This window comes from Chiloscyllium punctatum, chromosome 25 (assembly GCF_047496795.1).
Source record: "Chiloscyllium punctatum isolate Juve2018m chromosome 25, sChiPun1.3, whole genome shotgun sequence".
Lineage (NCBI taxonomy): Eukaryota > Metazoa > Chordata > Chondrichthyes > Orectolobiformes > Hemiscylliidae > Chiloscyllium > Chiloscyllium punctatum.
In genome coordinates, this window is record NC_092763.1 from 41,681,478 (window position 1) to 41,708,351 (window position 26,874).

A 26,874-nucleotide genomic window follows, 5' to 3' on the forward strand; every position below is an offset into this window, starting at 1 on the left:
TGCCTTTTAAACTTCTGTGGCTACAGCCTACAGCAGTTATCATTTCCTGGCCTAAATGAAGGAGCACTTCGTTAGAAAAAATTCTAACAACTGCAGTTTGCCTGAATTATGCAAATCACATGGTTCCAGACAGCATGTTCTTTGTTCATATCGGTAAATCACTGGATTATGACATTCAAATAAGTTTCTTTTTGCAGTCTCACAGGATATATTACACAGATCTTGTGTAGAAGAAATGTTGGTACATCAATCTTTAAAAACAATAAAAAAAAAGAAGCTCCTAAAGTGTTTTCAAGTAAATGGATTTAAACTAAAAGGGTTAAACCAAAGATCATAACAGTTGGAAGTTGCATTTAAAAAGGTTTTCAATCAGCAAGACTTTCTCTTTACCTACCATGCATGTGTTTCATTACCTGTTGGTTTGGGCAACTTCTTGGCTAGTGGAAGGATCCCATGCTTCTTTGCATAAAGCATTACACCTCAGGGCCTCTTCCAATTTCTCCTCCAGCTCTACCTTCTGTCCCTTTAATTTTTCAACCTCTGACCGCATTAGCTCCAGCTCTGAGTATCTGTATGCAGCAGCTGACTTTTTGGTCCAGTAAAAATCATCGCCTTTGTTTGTGCTAGCTTTCAAATTGTGTTTCATTTTCTCATATTCCAACTTGAATTGGTCTCTTTCTTGCTCTACTTTTCCAAGCTGTAGGAACAGAAGCAATTTACTTCTTATACTCTAAGTCCATTAACACTCACATCCATTATAATGTATTAATAACTCAAAAGGCATTTTATGTTTTTTCAAAGTTTGCATTTCCCATTTTTCAAATGAAATATTTTAATTATAAAGTAAACAAACATACAAAAATGAAAAAAAATATTCTTTTAATATATTTTTTAATTGCTCCATATGGTTTCTCTCCACCTGAGTGTTATTCAAAATAGCTATACCTGAATCTCAGTTTCTTTATTTAAACAATGTTCTTCCCTGATGTGTTTGGGAGCTCTGAAATCTGATAGTACAAATATTTTTCTTTGCTTGATTCTTTTGGAATCTTGTTCAACATTGAAGTGACTAGTTATTTTAATCAACTGGCTTGGACATGTTACAACACATATCTGGGGCAGGTGGGACTTGAATCTAGGTTCCTAGCTGAGGTATAAGGATACTACCACTGCACAATAAGGCCCTTAGGTCTGATGTTACAGAATCCGCAAGGTGGATTTTCTCTGCAATTTCTAGCATATTGAGATCTTGACTTAAACAGGGCATTTAAACTGAGATTTAAAGTGGAGAAGCAACAGAGGTTGAAACCTCTTCACAGTGTGAGTAAGAGCCACACTCGTGCATCTCCTTTGGACTGTGTCAGCACAAGAGACCTGGGAACATATTTCCAGCTTGGCTTCTTAACTGATGGTGCACAGCACGAGAGGAGGTGGGGATTTCAAAGCAGAATAAGGAAAAAAGTTAAAATAAAAACACAGTTCATCTATCAGCTATTCCATTTCAGTTTTTTTTTGCTCTCAAATCAAACAGGAACGTACTTGTTCTTTCAACTGTTTACTTTCTGATGAACAGTTTTCCATCTTCTTTACTGCATTTTCTAACTGCTGGGCCAAGTCATCACGTTCTTGCACTATGTTTTTATAATATGCCTTAATTTCCTCAAGGCTCCAGCTTTCAGGTCCAACAACATTTACATTTTCCATTAGACTTGCTCTCATTGTAGCTTTTACTTGCTGTATAGCGTTTTCTTGGTACTCCATCAGTTGTTTTGTTATTTGCTCTATTGTAATGGTCTGTTCTTCATTTTCTTTTCTGAAACAATCTCTTTCTGTGGTTCTCTCATCTAGCAAGTTCCTTGCTTGATCCAGTTGTTTCTCCAGAAAGTGTATGGTGGCTGCAGTACACTTTGTTGTTGCATTTGGATCAATCTCATTAGCTTTTTGTGTAAAAATATTTTCTTGAGATGTCATGTTAGAATGGGAGTCAGCGGGCTCCCTGGTGCCACTGGAACTTGTCTCAATTTTCTTTATAACAGCAAGTTTATTGGTCTGCGTTCCTTCAGAAATAAGTACCTTTTCTGCAGTAGCATGATAAACTGGTCCATTACTGTTTAAACTATTCTCTTCAGTTATGTTATTGATACAACTGAGATTTGGGAAATCCACTGTTTTTGTTTCTTCCTGCTTGGTGTTTTGATGAGTAATACTGCCTTTGGATCCTTCTGTAGCTCCATCATCTATGATAATGAGGTCGTCATCGCTGCTGTTGCTTTGTCCTTCCATAGTAGAATTCACTGTGCCATATTCCATTGATTGGGCTGCGTCAGGACTACTTGGAACGGCTAGTACTTCTGCTCTTTCTTTGAAACGCTTTTTATTCCAGCTCTGATTTTTCAGACTCTGTTTTCGCTTGTTACTACGGGGAGGAAATTATTCACAAAAGTTATTTCACAATGGTTCATATGCTAGTTATTGTTTACTCAATTTTTAAATTTGTTAGAATTTTTCTAGACTTTTTTTTGTTCGTTCATGGGTTGAGGCTGTCATTGGAAAGATCAGCATTATTGCTGTCCGTTAGTTTTCACAGGATATTATACCTATGTGCCAATGGGTTTTCTTTTGTTGTTTCAAGTTCTCTCTTATAGCTGCTGACTCATGTTGTTGTCCAGTTATATACAGCATTCTAATACATTGAACAACAATCATTTGTCATTGATGATGCGAGACACAAGGGCTGAATCTCCGTTGGGATTTTCCTGCTTATCTGTGGTACTTTTGGCATAAATATCAAAACATTGGAAAAATGATACAACAATCAATAATACCATTTTTCTGATGTTTCCATACCAACAGCAGGGAGTTCACTCAGAGTGGCTCAGCTTGCTTTCACCACCATTACCATCAAGGAGCCTCAAAAGATGTTGTGGTTCTGTACGCCGAGCTGGGAATTTGTCTTGCAAAAGTTTCGTCCCCTGTCTAGGTGACATCCTCAGTGCTTGGGAGCCTCCTGTGAAGCGCTTCTGTGCTGTTTTCTCCAGTATTTATAGTGGCCTGTCTCTGCCGCTTCCGGTTGTCAGTTCGAGCTGTCCACTGTAGTGGCCGGTATATTGGGTCCAGGTCGATGTGTTTGTTGATAGACTCTGTGGATGAGTGCCATGCCTCTAGGAATTCCCTGGCTGTTCTCTGTTTGGCTTGCCCTATAATGGTAGTGTTGTCCCAGTCGAATTCATGTTGCTTGTCGTCTGTGTATGTGGCTAGTAAGGATAGCTGGTCGTGTCGTTTCGTGGCTAGTTGGTGTTCGTGTATACGGATCGTTAACTGTCTTCCTGTTTGTCCTATGTAGTGTTTTGTGCAGTCCTTGCATGGGATTTTGTACACTACATTAGTTTTGCTCATGTTGGGTATCAGGTCCTTTGTTCTGGTGAGTTGTTGTCTGAGCGTGGCTGTTGGTTTGTGTGCTGTTATGAGTCCTAGTGGTCGCAGTAGTCTGGCTGTCAGTTCAGAAATGCTCCTGATGTATGGTAGTGTGGCTAGTCCTTTGGGTTGCGGCATGTCCTCGTTCCGTTGTCTCTCCCTTAGGCATCTGTTGATGAAATTGCGAGGGTATCCGTTTTTGGCGAATACTTTGTATAGGTGTTCCTCTTCCTCTTTTTGTAGTTCTGGTGTGCTGCAGTGTGTTGTGGCCCTTTTGAATAGTGTCCTGATGCAACTTCGTTTGTGTTGCATCAAACGAAGTTGCATCAGGACACTATTCAAAAGGGCCACAACACACTGCAGCACACCAGAACTACAAAAGGAGGAAGAGGAATACCTATACAAAGTATTCGCCAAAAACGGATACCCTCGCAATTTCATCAACAGATGCCTAAGGGAGAGACAACGGAACGAGGACACGCCGCAACCCAAAGGACTAGCCACACTACCATACATCAGGAGCATTTCTGAACTGACAGCCAGACTACTGCGACCACTAGGACTCATAACAGCACACAAACCAACAGCCACGCTCAGACAACAACTCACCAGAACAAAGGACCTGATACCCAACATGAGCAAAACTAATGTAGTGTACAAAATCCCATGCAAGGACTGCACAAAACACTACATAGGACAAACAGGAAGACAGTTAACGATCCGTATACACGAACACCAACTAGCCACGAAACGACACGACCAGCTATCCTTAGTAGCCACACACACAGACGACAAGCAACATGAATTCGACTGGGACAACACTACCATTATAGGGCAAGCCAAACAGAGAACAGCCAGGGAATTCCTAGAGGCATGGCACTCATCCACAGAGTCTATCAACAAACACATCGACCTGGACCCAATATACCGGCCACTACAGTGGACAGCTCGAACTGACAACCGGAAGCGGCAGAGACAGGCCACTATAAATACTGGAGAAAACAGCACAGAAGCGCTTCACAGGAGGCTCCCAAGCACTGAGGATGTCACCTAGACAGGGGACGAAACGTTTGCAAGACAAATTCCCAGCTCGGCGAACAGAACCACAACAAGGAGCACCCGAGCTACAAATCTTCTACCAAACTTTGAGCCTCAAAAGATTTTTCAAAGCAATTTGTTCAGTGCAATTAATTCCATTAAAAAAAAGACAACCAAAACATCTGAACTGGTTATTACACTTTATGCAAAAAAAATGTCAGAAACAGCTACAACACTAATCATCAACCTGTTCAGTCCTAGGCTGGATGATACGACACGTTCTTCATTCATATTGTCTGAACATCCTGATGCTGTGCTGAGACTGGCAGAGCATGATCTTGTTCTATAACCGACTTCTTCCTCTCTCTCCTCCTCGCTTTCTCCTGTTTCAGAATGATCTTTTCTCTGTGTTATAGATGCCAACTGGGAATGTTGCTGCTCAGGTAACCAAAAGAAAAAACATACAAAGCAAACCAAAATTTAAAAATTTGTGTAAAAGACAATTTCAAAGCTAACCAAGTGTGCTATAGGCAGTTACCCCAGCTTTAGAACCTTCTAGGGATCGCCAAATAAAAAAGGTATTTCAAAGAATAATGAATTCTGATTCCAATAGACACTGATACTAAAAAAAAACTGCACAGTACTCCCAGGAAATTGTAAAACTCATTCAAAAGAGTTTACAATTTTATTTAAAATCTATGAGCCAAAATAAATCCAATGATATATTTCTTCTGGATCAACTCATAATCAGAGCAATTCTTCCCTGTGAATCCGTTAAGAACCATTTGTGAACAAAAAGTATACTCCTTGGCTCTAAAGCTTTTAGTTTACTGAAGTCTAATTGCTCATCAGTAATAACTGCCCTCATTAGTTCAGAAAGTGTTAATGTCTTTCTTCAAAACTATTTAATTGAATATAGTTAACTATTCACCTGACATTCCAAAAAGCACAGCACAGAACTCGCTTATTTCTTTTTCTGACTCCAGTTGAGAAAAGATTACACTTTGGTCTGTTTTGTCCACAAGTTCTCTCATGCATTTTTAAGCACAAGTGATCAGGGACAGACTGTCATTTTTTTCTTTTTGAAAAGAGTATAATGCTGAGACCAAACATATCATCACAACATTACTCATTGAGAGATTAGTACAAAATATCAACTGAACCTGAGATCTTTCACTTCTGCATAGATCAGCTCCATCTGACGTGGTGCCCTTATCTATTTAAGCTATACAGACAGAAAGATCTGTGAAAGAATGGAATTGCCTATAATACTTTGAAAACTATTCTTTCATAGATCTGTGGCAGTGGGGGGGGAGGTAGAAACAAAAACAGTATTTTTGTTTTGTTTAAATGTAAATTTTAAAAATATGTTGCAGTATGACAGACAAAGAAATTAAACAACAGCAAAGTGTAATTCCAGACAATGATCTAGCTCAGTAATTTTAAGAAAACAGCAATAACATTCCAATCTGTATTATTTTATGCACAGGGTGCAAATTCCGTTGTCCTTAAAGGTTAATTTAAAATGATGGAATTTAATTTTCTTTGGTAGGTCACTGCTTAACACACTTCCAAAATATGTTATTTTAACATAGTTGTTAATCTGTAAACAGTGCAATGAGAGGGGTTTAAAAATCAAACAGAAATATCAGGAAATTAAACTTTTAATGTATTTTAAAATAGGAATCTCAGTTGGAATTGCTCTTGATCTTGCATCCGCATAATAATTTCAGATTTCCAGCATCAGCAGTTCTTTGTTTTAATTTAAGAATAAAAGGATATTTACTATACTTCAACCAACAATTGTTCTGTCCAAAATAACAATATATTTATTCTCTTCTTCAGTCTGTTAACCTGCAGCAATGTAAAAATAAAAATGTAAAGAATTTCAGAATTCATGTGTTTACCTACCTGTGATGAACAACAGCCTTTAACTGAGGCACTAAGATGTTATTAGAGAAGAGAACAAGCATTCAATCAATCACAGAATTTCTTTCAAACACTACACTACAAAGGTTAACCAAAGGCAATGACTGTGGGATTCAACTCAATGCTAAGTTCAGGGAGCAATGAGCCTCCACTTCATTTCAACCCAACTACAATTTTAATGCAATTAATATCTCCCCACTTTAGTTGACAAATGGTCAGTGATCATAACATCCCATAAGTCATTTTAACCTGCTCAACCCTGTGGAAAATTGATCAGTTTGCAGTAAGTGCTGGCTTTATATCCTCATCAACTTTACCTTTTGTTGACTACAAAGGAGTGCAAGATCAGCTTGACATAAAATTTACTTGATTTTATTAGCTTTCACAGGGTTAGTTGGTCACAATTATACTCGTCATATTTAATTTCTTTCATAAAACAATATAACCTAAAGATTTAACCATTGATATGTTTTACGGATGAAAATCATTAGTTGTCACTGGTTGGAGGTTTTGGGGGTGGGGGGAGAGGAGTGTACAAGAAGGGTAGAAGTGCAGATGGGTAATGGTTTCACAGCTATTATTATAATTTTAACACCCCCAAAATCCAGTCGATTTGGAATATAATGTAATTATAATCTAGCTGGCATCTACAAAAAAAGAACATTTGCCCATCAGCATAAAGTAAATGTCTTTTCATAGGTATTTGAGGCACTATATGGGGAAATAGGCACATGGTTCGAAAGTCACTGGTATAATGCTTTGGGGATACATGTTCAAAAACCATAATGGTAACTGGAGAAATTTGAAAGTAATCAATAAACAGTATAATTAAATAATTTTGTAATTGAAAACTAGTCTGTGTAAACTACCACTGATTTTAAAAATCAATTTGGTTCTTTGATGTCCTTTGGGGAGAAACTCTGCCAGTTCCATTTGTCTAGCCTCCACGTTGACTCTTATCTGCCCTCTGAAATGGTTTAGTAAGAAATTGCTAGCCTTGCCAATGATGTCCAAATACCACAAGAGAATAAAAAAAATCCCATTTGGATCCTGTCCACTCCATATAAATTCAGACTGACCCAAGTTGGGAACGGATGTTTGATTATATACAAATAATGCATTATATGATAATTACAGTCCCAAAACAGTGCCCCTTTCTATAATATGGGAGACCTCAACTACCTTACCCGACTAGTTATTCTTTATCTATGTGCAAAGACAATAATAGCAAGTTATGTAACTGAGCATCAGACCCAACCTCATTCTTGTAACCAATGAACAGCTTCACATATAAATATATGCAATGTTCTAAGCAAAGGTACTACAAGATAGCGGACCATACCTGATCTGTTTTCAACTCAGATCAAACAGTATTGAAAACATTGCTTGCTTTTTGGCATAGATCAGCTAACTCCTTACAGAACAGAGATTGAAGGTAGGATATTCTGATCTACATGATTCAGTACTAAACTGAGTAATACCCTTAAGTCACTGGAGTCACTAAACTTTATTATTTCATTTGCACTAACTGATAATGCAATTATAACTTAATCGATATTGATTCTGATTCATTCTAAATTACTATCTAAAGGATAATCAATGTGTATTTAAACATCTATCATAATGCCTTAAATGTATTAATGAAAGCTTAATATTGGAATTCAAGCAAAGGTCAAACCAGAATTAAATTGTAATCCACCAGAACATTGCCTTTGTAAAATCTTTTTTGTAGTTCTACAGGGAAGCAGCAAACACCAGCAACCGCTCAGTGGTGGAATGAACATATTACATTAAATTATTTTCCTAATAGTTCATTCATATCTTAGCTAGGTGGGAGACTGTAAAAAAGCTCTTTGTAAAATGTGGTAATCTTCTTAATACAAAGACATCATTAGGCATGCCACAATTATCAGGTATATCTGACAGTGGGGTAGGATTCTGTCTAAACATGCAAGGTGCAGTAGCATAGCCAGGGATTGTTAATGGTGTAAGTGAGTAAAGGAGATTAACAGAGGAATAACAGAACCATTCTGAAGAGATTAACATCACCATTGTCCACAGATAGTGATTCACAGTGCAGAGTGTGGACTTGAAGTTCAGAACTGAAAGCAGACCTTTTAAGTGGCATAGCATCTTGAGCGAAAACTGGGCTGAAAACTCCAAACGGGAGGAAAGGGGCAGGACACCTCTCTAGCATTGCCTGTAAATTCAAAATGCTAGGGTTTAACAAGTAAAAAGGAGAAATCACAGGAATTTAGATGAACAATGACAAATGAATGAGAGCGCAAGACACAGGAAATACACAGAACACAATAAAACAAAATGGAGATAAAATTGAGAAGGAGAAATACAGGGATAAATACAATTTTACAAAAGAAAGAGCATGTCACAAGCATAAATGGAAACAATAAAGGTAAAAAGAAAAAGATAAAAAATATAGCAGAGGAGAAGCCACTTAGCATTTGAGGAACTCACAGCAATTATTCAAAAGTGAACCATAAAAAAAAGTATAATTATCTATTGTACTGAAGTTGTTGATTTTAATTAGGAAATTTCTTTTTTGTCAGTTCATAACAGAAGGAGTTCAAAAGTTGCCATTGCATAGTCCTCAAAGGCTGAGCGAATTATACACAAAATCATAACACAAAGTTCTTGAAAAGTAAAAACAAGTGAGAAAGAAATATATACCATAATGCAGGTTCTTTTAACTTTAGTATGAGCTGTATAACTTTTGTGAAGTAAGACCATAAGACATAGGAGTGTAAGTAAGGCCATTCAGCCCATCGAGTCCACTCCGCCATTTAATCATGGCTGATGGGCATTTCAACTCCACTTACCCGCATTCTCCCCGTAGCCCTTAATTCCTTGTGACATCAAGAATTTATCAATCTCTGCCTTGAAGACATTTAGCGTCCCGGCCTCCACTGCACTCTGCGGCAATGAATTCCACAGGTCCACCACTCTCTGGCTGAAGAAATGTCTCCGTGTTTCTGTTTTGAATTGACCCCCTCTAATTCTAAGGCTGTGCCCACGGGTCCTAGTCTCCCCGCCTAACGGAAAAAAATTCTTAGCGTCCATCCTTTCCAAGCCATGTAAGTTTATATTAGATCTCCCCTTAACCTTCTAAACTCCAATGAGTACAATCCCAGGATCCTCAGCCGTTCCTCGTATGTTAGACCTACCATTCCAGGGATCATCTGTGTGAATCTCTGCTGGACACGCTCCAGTGCCAGTATGTCCCTCCTGAGGTGTGGGGCCCAAAACTGGACACAGTACTCCAAATGGGGCCTAACCAGAGCTTTGTAAAGTCTCAGTAGCACATCGCTGCTTTTATATTCCAACCCTCTTGAGATAAATGACAACATTGCATTCGCTTTCTTAATCACGGATTCAACCTGCATGTTTACCTTTAGAGAATCCTCGACTAGCACTCCCAGATCCCTTTGTACTTTGGCTTTATGAATTTTCTCAACGTTTAGAAAGTAGTCCATGCTTGTATTCTTTTTTCCAAAGTGCAAGACCTTGCATTTGCTCACATTGAACTTCATCAACCATTTCCTGGACCACTCTCCCAAACTGTCTCGATCCTTCTGCAGCCTCCCCACTTCCTCAGTACTACCTGCCTGTCCACCTATCTTCCTATCATCAGCAAACTTCCCTAGAATGCCCCCAGTCCCTTCATCCAGATCATTAATATATAAAATGAACAGCTGCAGCCCCAACACTGAACCCTGTGGGACACCGCTTGTCACCGGCTGCCATTCCGAAAAAGAACCTCTTATCCCAACTCTCTGCCTTCTGTCAGACAGCCAATCTTCGATCCATGCCAGTAGCTCACTTTGAACACCATGGGCCCTCATCTTACTCAGCAACCTCCCGTGTGGCACCTTATCAAAGGGCTTTTGGAAGTCTAGATAGACCACATCCACTGGGTTTCCATGGTCTAACCTACTTGTCACCTCTTCAAAAAATTCTAACAGGTTTGTCAGGCACGACCTCCCCTTACTAAATCCATGTTGACTTGTTCTAATCCGACCCTGCTCTTCCAAGAATTTCGAAACCTCATCCTGAACGATGGATTCTAGAATTTTACCAACAACCGAGGTTAGGCTAATTGGCCTATAATTTTCCATCTTTTGTCTTGATCCTTTCTTGAACAATGAGGTTACAACAGCGCTCTTTCAATCATCCGGGACTTTCCCTGACTCCAGTGACTTTTGAAAGATCTCAACCAACGCCTCTGCTATTTCCTCAGCCACCTCCCTCAGAACTCTAGGATGTAGCCCATCGGGGCCAGGAGATTTGTCAATTTGAAGACCTTTTAGCTTTTCTAGCACTATCTCTTTTGTAATGGCAACCATACTCAACTCAGCCCCCTGACTCCCTTTAATTGTTGGGATATTACTCATGTCTTCTACTGTGTAGACTGACACAAAGTACTTATTAAGTTCTCCAGCTATTTCCTTATCTCCCATCACTAGCCTTCCAGCATCAGTTTGAAGTGGCCCAATGTCTACTTTTGCCTGTCGTTTGTTTCTTATGTATTGAAAGAAACTTTTACTATCATTTCTAATATTACTGGCTAGCTTATCTTCATATTTGATCCTCTCCTTCCTTATTTCTCTGTTATCCTCTGTTTGTTTTTGTAGCCTTCCCAACCTTCTGATTTCCCAGTGCTCTTGGCCACTTTATAGGATCTCTCTTTTTCTTTGATACATTTCCTGACTTCCTTTGTCAGCCATGGCTGTCTAATCCCTCCCCGGATAATCTTTCTTTTCTTGGGGATGAACCTCTGTACTGTGTCCTCAATTATACTCACAAACTCCTGCCATTTTTGTTCTACTGTCTTCCTGCTAGGCCCTGCTTCCAGTCGATTTTCATCAGTTCCTCTCTCATGCCCTCATAATTACCTTTGTTTAATTGTAACACCATTACATCCGATTTTGCCTTCTCTCTTTCAAACTACAGACTGAACTCTACCATATTATGATCGCTGCTTCCTAAGTGTTCCCTTACTTTAAGAGCTTTTATAAAGTCTGGTTCATTACATAGCTCTAGGTCCAAAATAGCCTGCTCCCTTGTGGGCTCCATGACAAGCTGTTCCAAAAAGCCATCCTGTAAGCATTCCAAGAATTCCCTTTCTTTGGATCTACTGGCAACAATTTACCCAGTCCACCTGCATATTGAAGTCCCCCGTGATCACCGTGACCTTGCCTTTCTGACATGCCTTTTCTATTTCCCGGTACATGTTGCGCCTCTGGTCCTGACCACTGTTATGTACAGACCTCTTAACTCCCATTATGGTTTTTTTGCCTTTGTGGTTCCTCAATTCCACCCACACAGACTCCACATCATCTGACCCTATGTCATTCAGTGCCATAGATTTAATTTTGTTCTTAACTAACAAGGCCACCCCGCCCCCTCTGCCCACCTCCCTGTCTTTTCGATAAGTTGTAAATCCTTGGATGTTTGACTACCAGACCTGAACCCCCGCAACCATGTCTCTGTGATGCCTACCACATCGCAATCATTCACGATGATCTGTGCCGTTAGTTCATCTACTTTGTTACGAATGCTACAAGCATTCAGGTAAAGTGCCTTAATGCTAACATTCTTATCATTAGAGATATTGGAAGTCATAAGATGTCCTAAGTTATCCTTCCTTTTTGTTGCACTCCTAATCTGCCTCAAGGTTAAATCCACCTGCATACATGCTACCCTCCTGCTTATCTTTCCATTTTTCTCCGTACTCCCTGTCGCTTTCACTTTCCCTTCCCCCCAACTCAGAAGATTAAAGTCCTACTGACCACCCTATTTATCCTCTTCGCTAGAACATTGGTACCAGATCGGTTCAGGTGGAGACCGTCCCAACGGTACAGATCCCCCCTGTTCCAAAACTGATGCCAATGCCTCATGAAATGGAATCCCTCTTTCCCAAACCAATCCCTTAGCCATGTGTTTACTTCCCTAATTTTCTTATCCCTCTGCCAATTGGCACGTGGCTCGGGCAGTAATCCGGAATTATGACCCTTGAGGACCTGGACTTCAATATCCTTCCTAGTGCTTGATAATCCCCAAACAGGTCCTCCACCCTAGTTTTGCCTATGTTGTTAGTCCCAACGTGGACCACGTTAAGAAACATGAGGCTGCTAGTACTATCCTTCAGAAGCCATACTAATCTGGGTAAAACAAAGCTACTTGAGAATTCTGAAAGTGTTAACTTCTCGATATTGACCCGGTCCTTAAATATCTCTTCATTTTACATATAGATTCCTTTTATAATTCAATGATAACAGGATCAACTTTTGTTCAAAGACTACCATTAATGTGGGAAAACATCACAAGGCACTTCACAAAAACATAATCAAACAAAAATTGATACGCCACCAAAATAAAATCATTTGAGGAAGGCTTGAAGGAAGGACTTAAAGGAGAGAAAACTGCAAAGGCAAAAAGCTTTTGGGAGGAAATTCAAGTAAGGATATGATGCACAAAACTTAGGTAATTATGATCAGCCTGTTTAGGGATGATACGATAAACTTCTGTAGCTAGTGGCACTTAAACCCAGGCCTCTTGGCCCTGAGGTAGAGACATCACTACTGCACCAAAAGTGCCCTTTGACGATAGGTGATAAATATTTTCTAAATCAACCTGTGCGGACATGCTATTTAACACTCTGGAGCAAGTGAGACTTGAACGTGGGCCTCCTGGCTGAGAAGTCAGGACACTATCACTGCACCACAAGGGCTGTGTGATGAACCTAGATAACATATTTTCTCATCTATCCATTCAGAAATGTTATTACACCCTTCCAGAGCTGGTGGAACTCAAACTCAGGCCTCCTGGCCCAGAGGTAGGCACACCTGTACTGAGCCATACGAACCCAAAGCTAGGTAATAAAATGTTTTGTCATTGTATCCACAGCTGCTTCAAGAATAGATTAGTTTGTAACAAATAGCTTGACATATCATGTGTGTGACATAGTGTGCAACATAGAAAGCTTACACTGGTATTGGAAACATTTGTAAAATCTACTGCCATGCTGAAATAAAATGGTAACTCCAACTTAAATATATGTCTTTATTCCTTTCAGTGCTTCCTTCAAGTGGCAGTGCTCAACATGGAATAACACCAAAAGGTCCATTTGCAGGGATGAGAGATAAGTGATCAAGACGAGGCGCCTTGGTATTATGTAAGCTGAAAGTATGATGCCAAAGTTATGTTAAAGTTGTCCAGGGCCATTACCACCCACACTACTGATTTTCTAGTAGGAAGCCATTTCAATTAAGGCAAGCCAAAATTACAAAGGGTGATGGAGCGATCTAGGACGTTGGCTGATAGGCAGTGAGTATCATGAGGCCAAGTTGTTCCTTGACTAATCGATGGAGCATCTTCCTTAATTTTGCAGAACAGTTCCCTCTTGTTGGTGAAATAACATTGCACTGACTATTGATATGATAGAACAGCTGGTCATCAACAATAGTTGATGCAACATATTTTCTAAATGATTTGCATTTCATAGATTATTTATGTAATAAATGTCTTGTTAAACTATGTAAAGTCAAGTTTGTAATGTTACTGGAAACATAACGCAAGACTGAGTAGGGTTAGCAAATCACCTTTGCTAAATGAACTAAGATTTCAATAACAATCTGAATATTACCACAAATGACATATCTAATGAATTCAATGACAGAAGCCACAAGTCACATTTTGGTAACTGGTTACATACTATCATCTCCACACCACCCTGCACACCCAGAGTGATTGAACAGCATCATTAAACCCTGAAGGAGTTTCTGCGAGAATGAAGCTCTACTTTTCAAGGGGGCATATAAATGTGTTGCTTTACCAAAACGTGCCAGGACACACCACTATTTGCAATAGATGCTATTTTTGTTGGTTTGGCAAAAGGGCAAGATGTGATTCATTCAAGAGGGAAACCCAAACCCAGCAGCATCACTTGAATTCAGTGCTCAGTTCAAACAGACTTGATTTTTTATCGGAGAGAGGTTTTTACTGGAGTATGTTACTTATGATTTAAGAGAAGGTGCAGATGAGTAAAGGGTGGATAAGGTCTATGGAACTAATCGAGGTGTTGAGTGACTTAAATACTCTGCTGTTTAAAATTGAAACACACAGCCTATTGTGACTCCGAAATAAAGTGCAATTTCAATACCTAGTTGCTGATATAAGCCTAAGGGATAACATAACAGGTAATAGTTTTATTACTGTTTCCATAGCGATTCATCACAATAGATAAGGGGAAGGATTCTGTAAGTTCAGTTTAATTGACTGTTCCAAAAGATTTCCTGTTATTGCTGTGGGGTTATAATACAAATATTTGTTTTTATAAGAGTCTAAACACTTGAGGGATTTAAATATACTTAATGTACTTCTATCAACAAATTGTTTTTATATACTGTATTATAGATAATTAGAACTTAATTTCATTTAATCTCACCATGGTTCTTGAAGCCTGCCCATAGTAATTACTGGATGAATTGGCATGGAGGGTGTAGAAGCAAAGGTTGGAGGTAAAGGCCATTAATATGAGTTGGCATTAAGTGGTCATAGAGACCATAAAGGACCTTGAGTAGGTAGAGGGCATAGATTGCCATTGAGAGTATGAAAGATATTAGTTGATCCGGATTAGGCATGGACAGTGGAGGTTGAATGTTAGTTGACCTAACTATTATTATGAACCTCTGTCAATGGTAAAGCAATCAACAAGATCAAACATCAACCTGCTTGTCTAGAATAATACTGATAGGACCAATCTCTGCACATCAATGATAAAGATCATATAGCATTGCAGAGTACATCAAGACTAAGGATAGATGCAATAAATTGAAAACAGTAATCTACAAGCTATTATATGGCACTGGCAGACAAAACTTTGTGTCATCAGAAACTATAATTATTACCAACAAGCCAGGAAGATAAACTTAGATTCAATGGGGAGTGTAGAAGAATGTGTCCAGGATAGTATCTTCAAATGAAGTTATAACCTAGTGAACATGCTAAACACCAAGAGTAGTGTGCTATAAACAGCGCCACAAAATCTGACACTGTCAAGAAACCCACCAGAATTGTTCTATAAGTATCTTTATCTTTAGTCTTGGTGGAGTCCTGCAGAAGTGCAAAAGACAAATTTAAAAGTTTATTGGTATTTTCAGCCATAAATGCTGAGTGCATACTGCTCAGCCTCTTTTTGAGGATCTGAGTGTCATAGATATCAGTGTCCAGTTAATAAAACTGACACTTGACACAAACTAACACAGAGCAGTTAACTTAATTAGCGCCCTTGTCATAGGAGTCTATATTTACTCAGTGTTCTCTAGCATACAGTTGCTCTTATATGCACTATTTGAAGCATACATTGCAGCACTTTACTAGAGATGCTCCAGCAGAACCTCCTAACCAGAACCAAAATGGACAACAGTAACAATGTTACGGGATTGCCATAATCTCTATGTTCTCTACAATTCATCGTGACTTGCTCATAAATTACTGTTCCTCCAAATGAACTGGGTTAAACTCATGCAAGTTTTGAAACAACACCTCTCCAGGAACATCATCATTTTCTCTGTATAGCGAGTCTAGGGCCAGGGGTAGAGTTTCAGGATAGACTATCGACCATTTGAGACTGACACAAGGAAAGATTCCTTCATTCAAAGTAATAAACCTGTGGAATTTGCTACCACAGAAGGTTGTGGACGCCCAGGCACTGAATATATTCAAGAAAAGATAGATACATTTTTAGAATTTAAAAATAGGAGGTATGCGGAGAAAGCAGGAATATGGCACTGACCATAAGAGGATCAGCTATGATTATACTGAATGCTGGAACAGACTTGAAGGGCTGAATGGCCTAAACTGCTCCTAGCTTCTATGTCTCTATCACCACCATCCTGTTCTTTGTAAATACCAATATGTGAATATTACGAAGATCTCATGGCATCCAAAAGATGTCCTAAAGCACTGTGTAGCCAAATTCAGCAGGTATTTTATACAAGCAAGGCTGTGCAGCAGCAAATGAGGAAATTAACAGTTAATCTAGTTTCGGTGACATTGGTTAATGGGGAAATTTTGACAAGTTTATGTGTCGCTTCTATTCTTTGAATTGTGCCATAGAAACGCTTTCTCTACCTGAAACATAAACAAGTAGGTGACATATTGGATTAATATACAGCTCCAAATATGCAGTTTTCTAGGAGTGTCAGATGGCAACAGCACAAGCGGACATGCTGCGGCCCTCTGAGTCACAGAAGAAAGTAATACCAACTCAGCTAAACTATTCAAAAATCAAGTATTAATTTACATCTCAACAACAGATTGAAGCAGAGGAAAAGATAACTTGAGTTTTTGATTACCTAGAAACATTATTACATATGAAATCCAGTAAAAAAAACTAAATAGATTTACCTCAGAGGATACTACATGAAAAGAACTGATGAAAAATCACAAGAAGAAAAACAGGTCTTTTTTTGGAACTAAAATCAAAATTGAAGAGTGGAATTTTCCAAACTTAGTGCTAAAACAGCAGTGCCCTTTGTAGGTTGGGAAGCTACTGACAATTAAAGCAGACTTCGCCAAATTTCTTTACGTAAGCTAAGGCATTAGCACTACCTTGGCAGGTTCCTTGACCAATCAGAGATGGTGAGCAGGATCGTGTTGATTTTGTCAAAGGAAAAATTTCTAACTAACAGAACTCGAACAAGAATCAGAATACATACAAGTGACCAAAGAAGTCAGTAACAGAAGTTCTACTCTCCAAATATATCCAGTGAGCCACAAGGAACTAGGAACGTAGGATGGCACTTAAGGTCAGTGCATAATTATTTCTGGTGCCAACACCCATACTCTGACATTCCCAGCAAACTCCTGCACAGCACTTCTCAGGGGGAAAAAAACTTGCAGCTCCGTTCATTGCTCTCTCCAGGCACCTTTTCATGTTCCTATCCGAATAGGCAACACTCACACTCACCATTATCCTACTGTCCTCTATCATCCATGCCTCAAAGAGCTATCCTCTGTGATATGTTTTGTCCTGCTATGTTCACAAACCCTTACCAACATGTGTAACTTTTTGCGTCCTCTCCTCGTAGGTGAAGAGAACGAAGGAAGAGGCAAAGAGCAAGAGGAGATCCCATCAGTAACACATGGTGGTGGTATTTAAATATCTTACTCAACAACAGTATAGTGTCTCCCACTTGCCTTCAAAGCTGCCTACGCAGGTTCCATATTTAAATATTGAAATGTCACTTTCAGAGAACAAGATCACTTGAACACAACCAAAACCAGCCTCTTCTTACAAGGGACATTTTTCCCTTGGAACACAGAGCTCTAAATATGCCACATCTATTTTACGTTTAGATCTGTACACTTATCAAGGTTGGTTACTTTGTGTCATGTGAAATGTGAAGCTTGAAAGTTGGCACTACATCATGTATCTATTTGTTTTGCATTTTTGATAAAACCAAAGCACCACCACAACATGTGCAGTAATCATAGCTAGATGAGCATAAATTACATTTCTTTACTTCCTCAAAATCAATGACTCAAAGGTTATTGGTTTGGCAGGAAATAGTCACTGGGTGATGGCAATGACTATTGTTTGATGTTCTACTTTTGAGTAGACAATGCAAGAACTTAAGTATGAAAGTCACTTGACACGATTCTGATGTGTATTATTCCCCCCCAACTCCATTTTAACTGAGTTCCCTTCCCTACTTCCTGTCCTTCCCTGTTCTGTTGTTTCCTGCCCGAGTGGGCAGTGCTTAATAATTATTTAATTTGCCAAACAGATGATTTGGTGGCAGGTATCAAAACAAGTACTGGATTCTTGGGCCAAAAACTCCAGGTTCAAGTTGGAACAGGTCTGAACAGGTTGACATAAAATAAAAGAGCAAAGCAAGGTGGGGGACAATATCTAGCTCACAGCCAATACCATCTATCACCTGACAAAAGTGGAGCTCAGATGCTCCGGTGTGTGGTGATCTGTGAGTAGCCCTGCTCAGATGGAAACCCCATCTGCCCTGGTTCCAGAACCTCTATTAGGAGCCCACACCCTGCAATCTGAGCTGCCTCATGGAAATGCCTTCCCTCATGGAGGAGATTCCAATACGAGTTGCTGCTGCACACTATCCACTTCTTCTCCTTCATCTGCTGCCCAGACTTGACTTGGTGTTTGGTTTTAAGCTGGGCAGCAGGGGTCCCCTGTGGAGGGAATCTTCCAGATCTCTATCAAGTTTTGTGAGACGAAAGCCTTTTTAGAATTACTTTAGAAACCTGTTGTTCGTTTGGATACATTTCAGCACCATGCTCATAATTATTAGGCGCTTGTGGGGCAGTGGTAGTATGCTTACCTGTGGGCCAGGATGCCTGGGTTCAGGCCTCACCTGCTCCAGAGATGTGGCATTAAAAATATAAGAGGCTGGGTTCTTATAGTGTGATTGGGCAATGAGTCACCTAAGCAAAAAGAGCTGAGTTATTTAGTGCAAAGATGTCCTGGATGTAATATTTATCACCAATTAATCACTAGTGTTGATCTAGCAGGCTAAGTAGGTGCCAAAACTCCCTCACAGCTCCACATGTATTCCTCCTGAACCTCAGTGCTCCCTCCCCAGACCAATACCTCTGTGCTGGTACAGGATATATAACACCAGGCCAAACCTCCAAGACCATTTGTAGGAATGTTAGAAGTCTGGCTTCAAGACCTCAGACACGTTCAAGTCAGGTATTGAACATGGCCATCTGTCATCATAGCACCTTTTTTTGTAAGTTGTAAACTAAAACAAAATCCTTGTAAATCACAAAGTATTTGCTGTGTATAGATATCCGTCTGTTAAATGTGTATCACTGTGTTCTGCAATCTCTTCATGCCAAAATGGACAAGTTCACATTTTCCCTTATTTTGATCCAACCAATATTGTTTTCCCCCATTTGTCCTGTCTATAATTGCTTTGCACATTCACTGCTGCTGATTTTAAAGCACATTAAAGACTTCTGCTCTCGTTATTCACCAACTAGTTGTCAGAAGTTTAACAATCAGGATTCTTTTCAATCAGTGCAAAACAGTTCATTTGAATTTATCGACTAAGCCCCAGCAGAGCTACAAAGCCTTTTATTGCAATATAATTACCCCTGCTGAAATGTAACGATAATAAGAGACTATGAACAAGAGAATTTAATAAACATATTTGTTAATTTCCAACCAGCTAAGAGAATGCCCTGAGAAACAATTATATTTTCTCTGAGTTGCTTAAACTTGCTTCATTAATCTGAAGGAGGCACTACATGCCTTATACTGTCTCGGTGAAATGCTAAACAAGGAATAACTGTAACGTTAATTATTCTAAAACAGGGTAGCATTATAAAAACAGTCAACCACACCTGGATATTTCATACAAGATTTGATTCTTTTCTGAAAACTGTTCGTGTTTTCTCAATTATTTACACCAAGGGCTGTGTGCTGCATTGATTTGCAAATAGGCCATACTTTGTTAAGCAAAGGGTTAAGTTAGAGCATGGCATACATGACGCCTAAAATATTTTCTTCTCATGCATGTTTAGTTTGGGCATGACATATGAAAACAACTTAAAGGTACGACTATAGTGGACTGGAGGTTACTTTATAATCTGTACATTTCCTCACCATGCGTTTCTCCTGTTCCAAAGACTTCCACCTCTTTCTCTCCAGACTTTGATCACTAAGAAAGAACAAAGCACATGCAGGATAATATACAGAAAGTAGTTAATGGAAACATCCATACGGTTACTTTATTTTTGACAAGCATCAAGAGAAATAATGTTCAGGCTTATATCACAGGAGTTGGAAGATTCACATAATTTGATGTCCTTACAAAATCTTTCCTGCTATTCTGAAACCATGAAGCTGTCTTCCAATGGTGAAGCAGTGTCTGGTTATACGTGAAAAATCAATGTCATTGTCATTATAACAGAGATTACAGGGTGAGTTATGTTCAAAAGTATGAAGAGACGGGATGGAGTAAAGAGAAACAGACTGTTGTCAGTGATTGAGGGTCTGGAATGAAAGTATGTAGATATAAAATTAAATGAGATTTAGGACAGAGAACAGGAAAAGCATTTTTTATACAGAGGTTATATTGATGAGACCGTGGAATACACCACTGGAGTTAATGACTGTAGCACAGGTTTGAATAAGTGATTGAAGGAATGGAGCTTAATGTAGGAGAGGAATATAAAGGCAAATAGGTCTGGAAAATGGTTATAATATTATTGCTCACATTGTGGATAAATATTAAAGTGAACTGCTCCTGTTTTGTAAATGGGCCAGTGCCAGCAAAGATACTTAACTGTTTTTTAGATGCTTTTTCATAACTGGGTGTCATCTCATCATCACTTTGCTCAGGTTCCTCAGGAATCGAGCAGTCCCTAAAATTAAAAAAGAAAATCCAAATGTTAACACGTTTTACATGGCTATACATATCACAGGTTGGTCAGGCAATCAGAGGTTAGACAGCTAGGCTGACAATTAGCAAGCAGGATCTCTAAACTAGTACTCTCAGAATACTCCCAATGCTATGTGCAAGTGATGCAGAAACAAAAAGATAAAACAGGTAAATGAGAGGTTGAAAAGATGGTGCAAGAGGGAGGGCTTTAGTTTTCTGGGACAGGAGAACTGGATTTGTGCAAGATGGCACTTGTACAAGTCAGATATGTTACATCTGAACAGAGCTGAAACTGAGTTCCTTGCTGGGCATGCGGAATTCTGTAACAAGAGAGGGCTATAGAGACTATGTTGTTAAGTATCTTACAAACCTAAATAGACATTTTGAAATCAGTAAGGAAATTAAGAGTCATGACGAAAAAGCAGGAGAGTGGACTAGAGGACTATCAAATCAGCTATGAAGGCAGAGCAGACTCAATGGGCTGAATGGTCTACTTCTTCCCCTATGTTGAATAATCTTAAGGTCTTATTTACATTCTTTTTATTCCTTAGTCGAGCCAAATTGAATCTGTTCGTGAACGTTCAAATGTCCTCTTTCTCCTGTTCTGCGATGCTGTTCTTAAACCAAAAACACCATCCCTCCCTTTCCTATGTTTTCTGAACACCTTGTAACTAGGAATATTTAACACCCTGACTTGCCCTTCCTTGAGCCAGGTCTCTGTTATCATCATAATCCCACATGGAAAGCTGTGCCTGTAATTCTCCAAACATATTAACTATACTCTGTGCATTCACATACATACAATGTATGCCAAGTAAGACCAATTTGGACTTCATTACTTTCTCCCTTACTCCAACTTCACTATTTTCCATTCTAGTGCTATCTGCCTCTCTCAGCATTTTGTCCACCCTAGCATTACTTTCTAATATTTTCTCCTGGTTCCTACACCCCTGTTCAGTTAGTTTAACCCTCCCCATATCCTCTTGCCTTGTAAACCTACATTTGTCCTCTAGGAGAAAGTGAGGACTGCAGATGCTGAAGAAGGGCTCATGTCCGAAATGTCGATTCTCCTGCTCCTTGGATGTTGCCTGACCTGCTGCGCTTTTCCAGCAACACATTTTCAGCTACATTTGTCCTCTCCCCACCTCACCACCACCTCCACCAATTAGTTTAAAACTCTCTCGATATTAATGTTACTTGTTGTAACATATAGACCTACAACTAGAGGGAAATATATAGAGAAACAAATTGGCAAGGAAATTACAAAGAGTTGCAAATATCATAAAGTAGTCAGAAGAGGGACTTTAATTACCCCGATACACACTGAGATCGTGGTAGTGCAAAGTGAAGACAAGAGTAGGTATTCCTAGAATGTGTTCAGGAAAATTTCCTGCAGAATTATGTGTCAGGTCCAACAAAAAAGGAAAAACTGCTAGACCTTGTTCCGAGGAATGAAGTTGGCAAAGTATATCAAGTGACAGTGGGGGAGCATTTTCAGAAGTGATTTTTGTACCATAAAGGTTTAACTTGACAGTAAAAACTGACTTTAGTCAATCTGGAATAATAATAATCAATTAATGGAGAGCTGACTGCAATGGGGCAAGAATGGAACTGGGCTAGGTAGATTAAAACTAAAAATTAGCAGGAAAAATTCACTGAACCGTCAGGCAGTCAAGATATATTTTTTCAAGTGGGAAAGACAGAATAAACAAATCCAGAGTTCCTTAGTAGCAATTCAGAAAAAAAGGTTAAGTCTGCTTATGACAGTTGTTAGGTCATACATACAATTGAGAACCAAGTTGAATACAGAAGGTTCAGAAAGGAGGCGAATAAACAATAAGAAAAGCAAGGATCATTTGCATTATGGGAAATCCCTGTCTTTCTCTATAGCACATCAATAGTAAAAGAGTGGTAAAAGGAATAGGGCTGATTTGGGGACCAAAGTAGAGGCTTACATGTACAGGTAAGACATATTGCTAATGCACTAAATTCATACTTTGCTTCTGTCTTTACCATCAAAGCAAATTCTGCTCAGCTCAAGGATAGAGAGGAGAAAAGCCAGTCACTAAAAAGGATTAAAATAAATGAGGACAAAGTGTTGGGTCAGTTAAAGTTGATTACTGATGGAAGTGGAAATTGCATTGGGAATAAATTTTCAATCCTCCCTAGAATCGGCATGGTACCAGAGAACTGGAGAAATACAAATATTACTCGTATTCAAAAAAGTTATAACAACACTTCAGCAATTACAGATCAGTCAGTTTAACTTCAGTGGTGAGGAAACATCTATAAATAATTGTTCAGGATAGAATTAATAGTCACAAGCAAAAAATGTCAGCATGGTGTTAAGAGAAAATTCAGTTAATGTAATTTTTGAAGAGATAGCAGAGAGAGTTAAGAGGGTAAAGCCATTGATGTAGTATAAATTAACTTCCAATACTCATTCAACACAGGGCTATGCAAAAGGCTTGTGAGGAAAGTGATAGGTTGTGGAATAAAAATGACAATAACAGCGTGGATATAAAACTGGCTGATAGGAGACACAGAATAACGGTTAACAGGTAGTTTTCTGACTGTAGTGGAGTTCCCTGCGGGGTTAGTATTGGGGCATTTGTTTTTCCTGATATAGATCTTTGTGTGAAGGAGACAAAGATTGCAGACAACACAAAACTTGGCAGCACTGTAAACTGTGAAGTGGGCAGTGTAGAACTTCAAAAGATAAAGATGTTGACAGGTTGGTGCGGTGGGCCGATAAGCAGCAGATTAGATTCAAACTGAGAACTGTGGCGTGATACACTTTGGTACAAAGAGAATAGAATGACTGTATATAATAATGTATGTTGTTCTGAAGTGATAAGAAACTTCCATTATGAGGATAGATTAGGGAAGTTGAGGAGAGGACTGAGGAGAGATCTGATAGAAGATTTTAAAATTATGAGGGGTTTGAATATTGTAAGCAGGGAGAAAGGATTACCACTTGTAAAAGGACCAAAGACTAGACAGCACAACTTTTAAATGTTTTGCAAAGAAGCAAATGTGAGGTGAGAAAGCATATTTCACACAGGCTGTGGTTTGAGTTTAGAATGCATTGCCTTGAGATGCGGTGAAGGGTTCAACTTAGACTTTCAAGAAGGCATAGTTTCTATTTAAGTAACTGTCCAATGTACAGGGTTATATGGAAAAGCAGGAATTTGGCACTAAGTCAAAATACTTAAAGAGAGGCTGCAGACACAATGGCCTACATAGTATTCTTCTGGACCATAACAATTCTTTGATTCTTTTAACTTCTAATGAGAGACCTAACGTTACATATTAATTGTCCCTCAATTAAACAGTGAAGTGCTCAGAGTCATTTTGATACCAGATTCCTGATGCAGTTTACTATCTTCAGATTGGTACAATAATGGGTGACCTGCTGGCTGGAAGTCTGACAGTGGAGAGATGGTCACAACTAGAGGAGAAGGAGCCCATGGCGATTCCATGTATTCTGGCATTGAAAAGCCCCTTTAAAATGGAAAATTTTAGCACCTTTCTGACTGTATCAACAGTAAAACAGTTTGGATCAGTTCTGTCTTGAAATGGCAATCTGGGTCCTATCTACATGATACAACCTCATTTTACATATTAAACCAGAACTACAGCCTGAACCCATCTAGTAATTGGCTCTTGCATGACTTCACCAGAGCACTGGTGCAACTATCTAACGTGTGCTGGTTTCCACAAATAAAAATTGATCTCAGTGACTTGAGCTAAAGGATTATTCTATGACTTCATCTCATCCCATCTTATTTATAAAAGTAATAATTTTACTAATTAGATTCATGTCCACTTGCAAATATAAGACCATAAGACATAGGAGTGGAAGTAAGGCCATTCGGCCCATCGAGTCCACACCGCCATTTAATCATGGCTGATGGGCATTTCAACTCCACTTACCCGCATTCTCCCCGTAGCCCTTAATTCCTTGTGACATCAAGAATTTATCAATCTCTGCCTTGAAGACACCTAGCGTCCCGGCCTCCACTGCACTCCGCGGCAATGAATTCCACAGGTCCACCACTCTCTGGCTGAAGAAATGTCTCCGTGTTTCTGTTCTGAATTGACCCCCTCTAATTTTAAGGCTGTGCCCACGGGTCCTACTCTCCCCGCCTAACGGAAACAATTTCTTAGCATCCATCCTTTCCAAGCCATGTATTATCTTGTAAGTTTCTATTAGATCTCCCCTTAACCTTCTAAACTCCAATGAGTACAATCCCAGGATCCTCAGCCGTTCCTCGTATGTTAGATCTGCCATTCCAGGGATCATCCGTGTGAATCTCCGCTGGACATGCTCCAGTGCCAGTATGTCCCTCCTGAGGTGTGGGGCCCAAAACTGGACACAGTACTCCAAATGGGACCTAACCAGAGCTTTATAAAGTCTCAGTAGCACATTGCTGCTTTTATATTCCAACCCTCTTGAGATAAATGACAACATTGCATTCGCTTTCTTAATCATGGATTCAACCTGCATGTTTACCTTTAGAGAATCCTCGACTAGCACTCCCAGATCCCTTTGTACTTTGGCTTTATGAATTTTCGCACCGTTCAGAAACTAGCCCATGCTTGTATTCTTTTTTCCAAAGTGCAATTTACTCACATTGAACTTCATCAGCCATTTCCTGGACCACTCTCCCAAACTGTCTAGATCCTTCTGCAGCCTCCCCACTTCCTCAGTACTACCTGCCTGTCCACTTATCTTCATATCATCGGCAAGCTTCGCTAGAATACCCCCAGTCCCTTCATCCAGATCATTAATATATAACGTGAACAGCTGCGGCCCCAACACTGAATTCTTTGACCTTCTTACCTGAACTTGGGGTCAGGATTCATGTTACAATACCAGTTTTCTGGTAGTGAATCTGGGTCAATTTCTGGTGGTAACTTCCGCCATTTCATGCATGTCTCACATTGAGCCCAAACTTGATCAGGGACAGTTCTGATTGGGAAAGCAACACAAAAATAAAATAAATGCGCTTTTTCAAACTATTCTTAAACATAGTTTACAAATACTGAATATAAATGGGATGAAAAATTGTTATCCCAAGTGTTCCAGGAGTAGCTGTAACTACATTAGAATGCTCAAAGTGAATGGCTGAAGCTTCTATAGTCAAATATTTTGTTTTAACAATCCTCAATGCAATGGCTTACTAATAATTTATTTCATTGTATTTAATATCTGATGGTGCACATTAAAAATAAATTGAAGCAACAAGTTTAATTATACTGATTTCTGTCTGATGGTGCCTAATAAAATGTTAAAGATTACCAAAGTCTGTTTCAAAACATCTTCTATGAATAATATCTTAATTATCTAATTTCACATTCTCAATCCCAGCTCTGTTCAAATGCAACTTGTTCAGCTTGCACAGGTGCCATCTCCTGCACAGCCAGTCCCAGCGTCCCAAAAATCTAAAGCTCTCCCTCCTGCACCATATTTCCAGCCACACTTTCATCTGTATTCTCTCCCTAATGGCAATGTGGGTCTACGACCTGGACATGGACTTCCATGGTTCAAGAATGCAGCTCAGCATCACTTTCTCAAGAGCAACAAAGGCTGGGCAAAAAATGCTGACCAGACAACAATACCCATGACCCAAGTTTTGTATTCCCAAATGATTAATGGCAGGAGCTCACAAAGTAAATAATAAAGTTAGTTAGTTCTACTGTTTAATTACTAAAATGCTAGCTAGAAATGACAAATCTTACCGTATCCTTAATTTGTTTTCCTGCTGGTCTGTGATCAGCTTCAAACTGATAGATCTTAAAAACACTTTTCAGAACTGAGCTTGTCCTGAGCTGAGACTACACATTTTTTGATGCACTTCATAGGCCAACAGTCTATGAAATGACTTGAGTAGAAAATCTCAGCCAGAAAACCATGAAAGAAAATCTAGTTTGTATTATACAATATCCTTGTCATACAGGCAGTCCCTGGATTGTGAATGAGTTCTGTTTCTGAGTCTGTTCACAAGTCAATTTGTACACAAGTTGGAATGCAATCCAGGACAATATTAAT

The 26,874-nt window shown here is 39.2% G+C and overlaps 1 protein-coding gene across 4 annotated transcripts in view; it reads right to left on the minus strand.

Annotated features, from left to right (window-relative positions):
- LOC140495886 (MORC family CW-type zinc finger protein 4) overlaps positions 1-26,874 on the minus strand; it is a 140,266-nt gene that overhangs the window by 12,305 nt on the left and 101,087 nt on the right. For 2 of the 4 annotated variants that reach the window (XM_072595129.1, XM_072595132.1), the window contains 6 exons: positions 25,666-25,794; positions 20,725-20,802; positions 20,042-20,096; positions 4,700-4,887; positions 1,540-2,416; positions 414-697 (listed from right to left, as the gene is read on the minus strand). In XM_072595129.1, the coding sequence (XP_072451230.1) occupies positions 414-697; positions 1,540-2,416; positions 4,700-4,887; positions 20,042-20,096; positions 20,725-20,802; positions 25,666-25,794 (1,611 nt within the window). The remainder of the gene's footprint in view (positions 1-413; positions 698-1,539; positions 2,417-4,699; positions 4,888-20,041; positions 20,097-20,724; positions 20,803-25,665; positions 25,795-26,874) is intronic. The other 2 variants (XM_072595133.1, XM_072595130.1) reach the window with 2 other exon arrangements.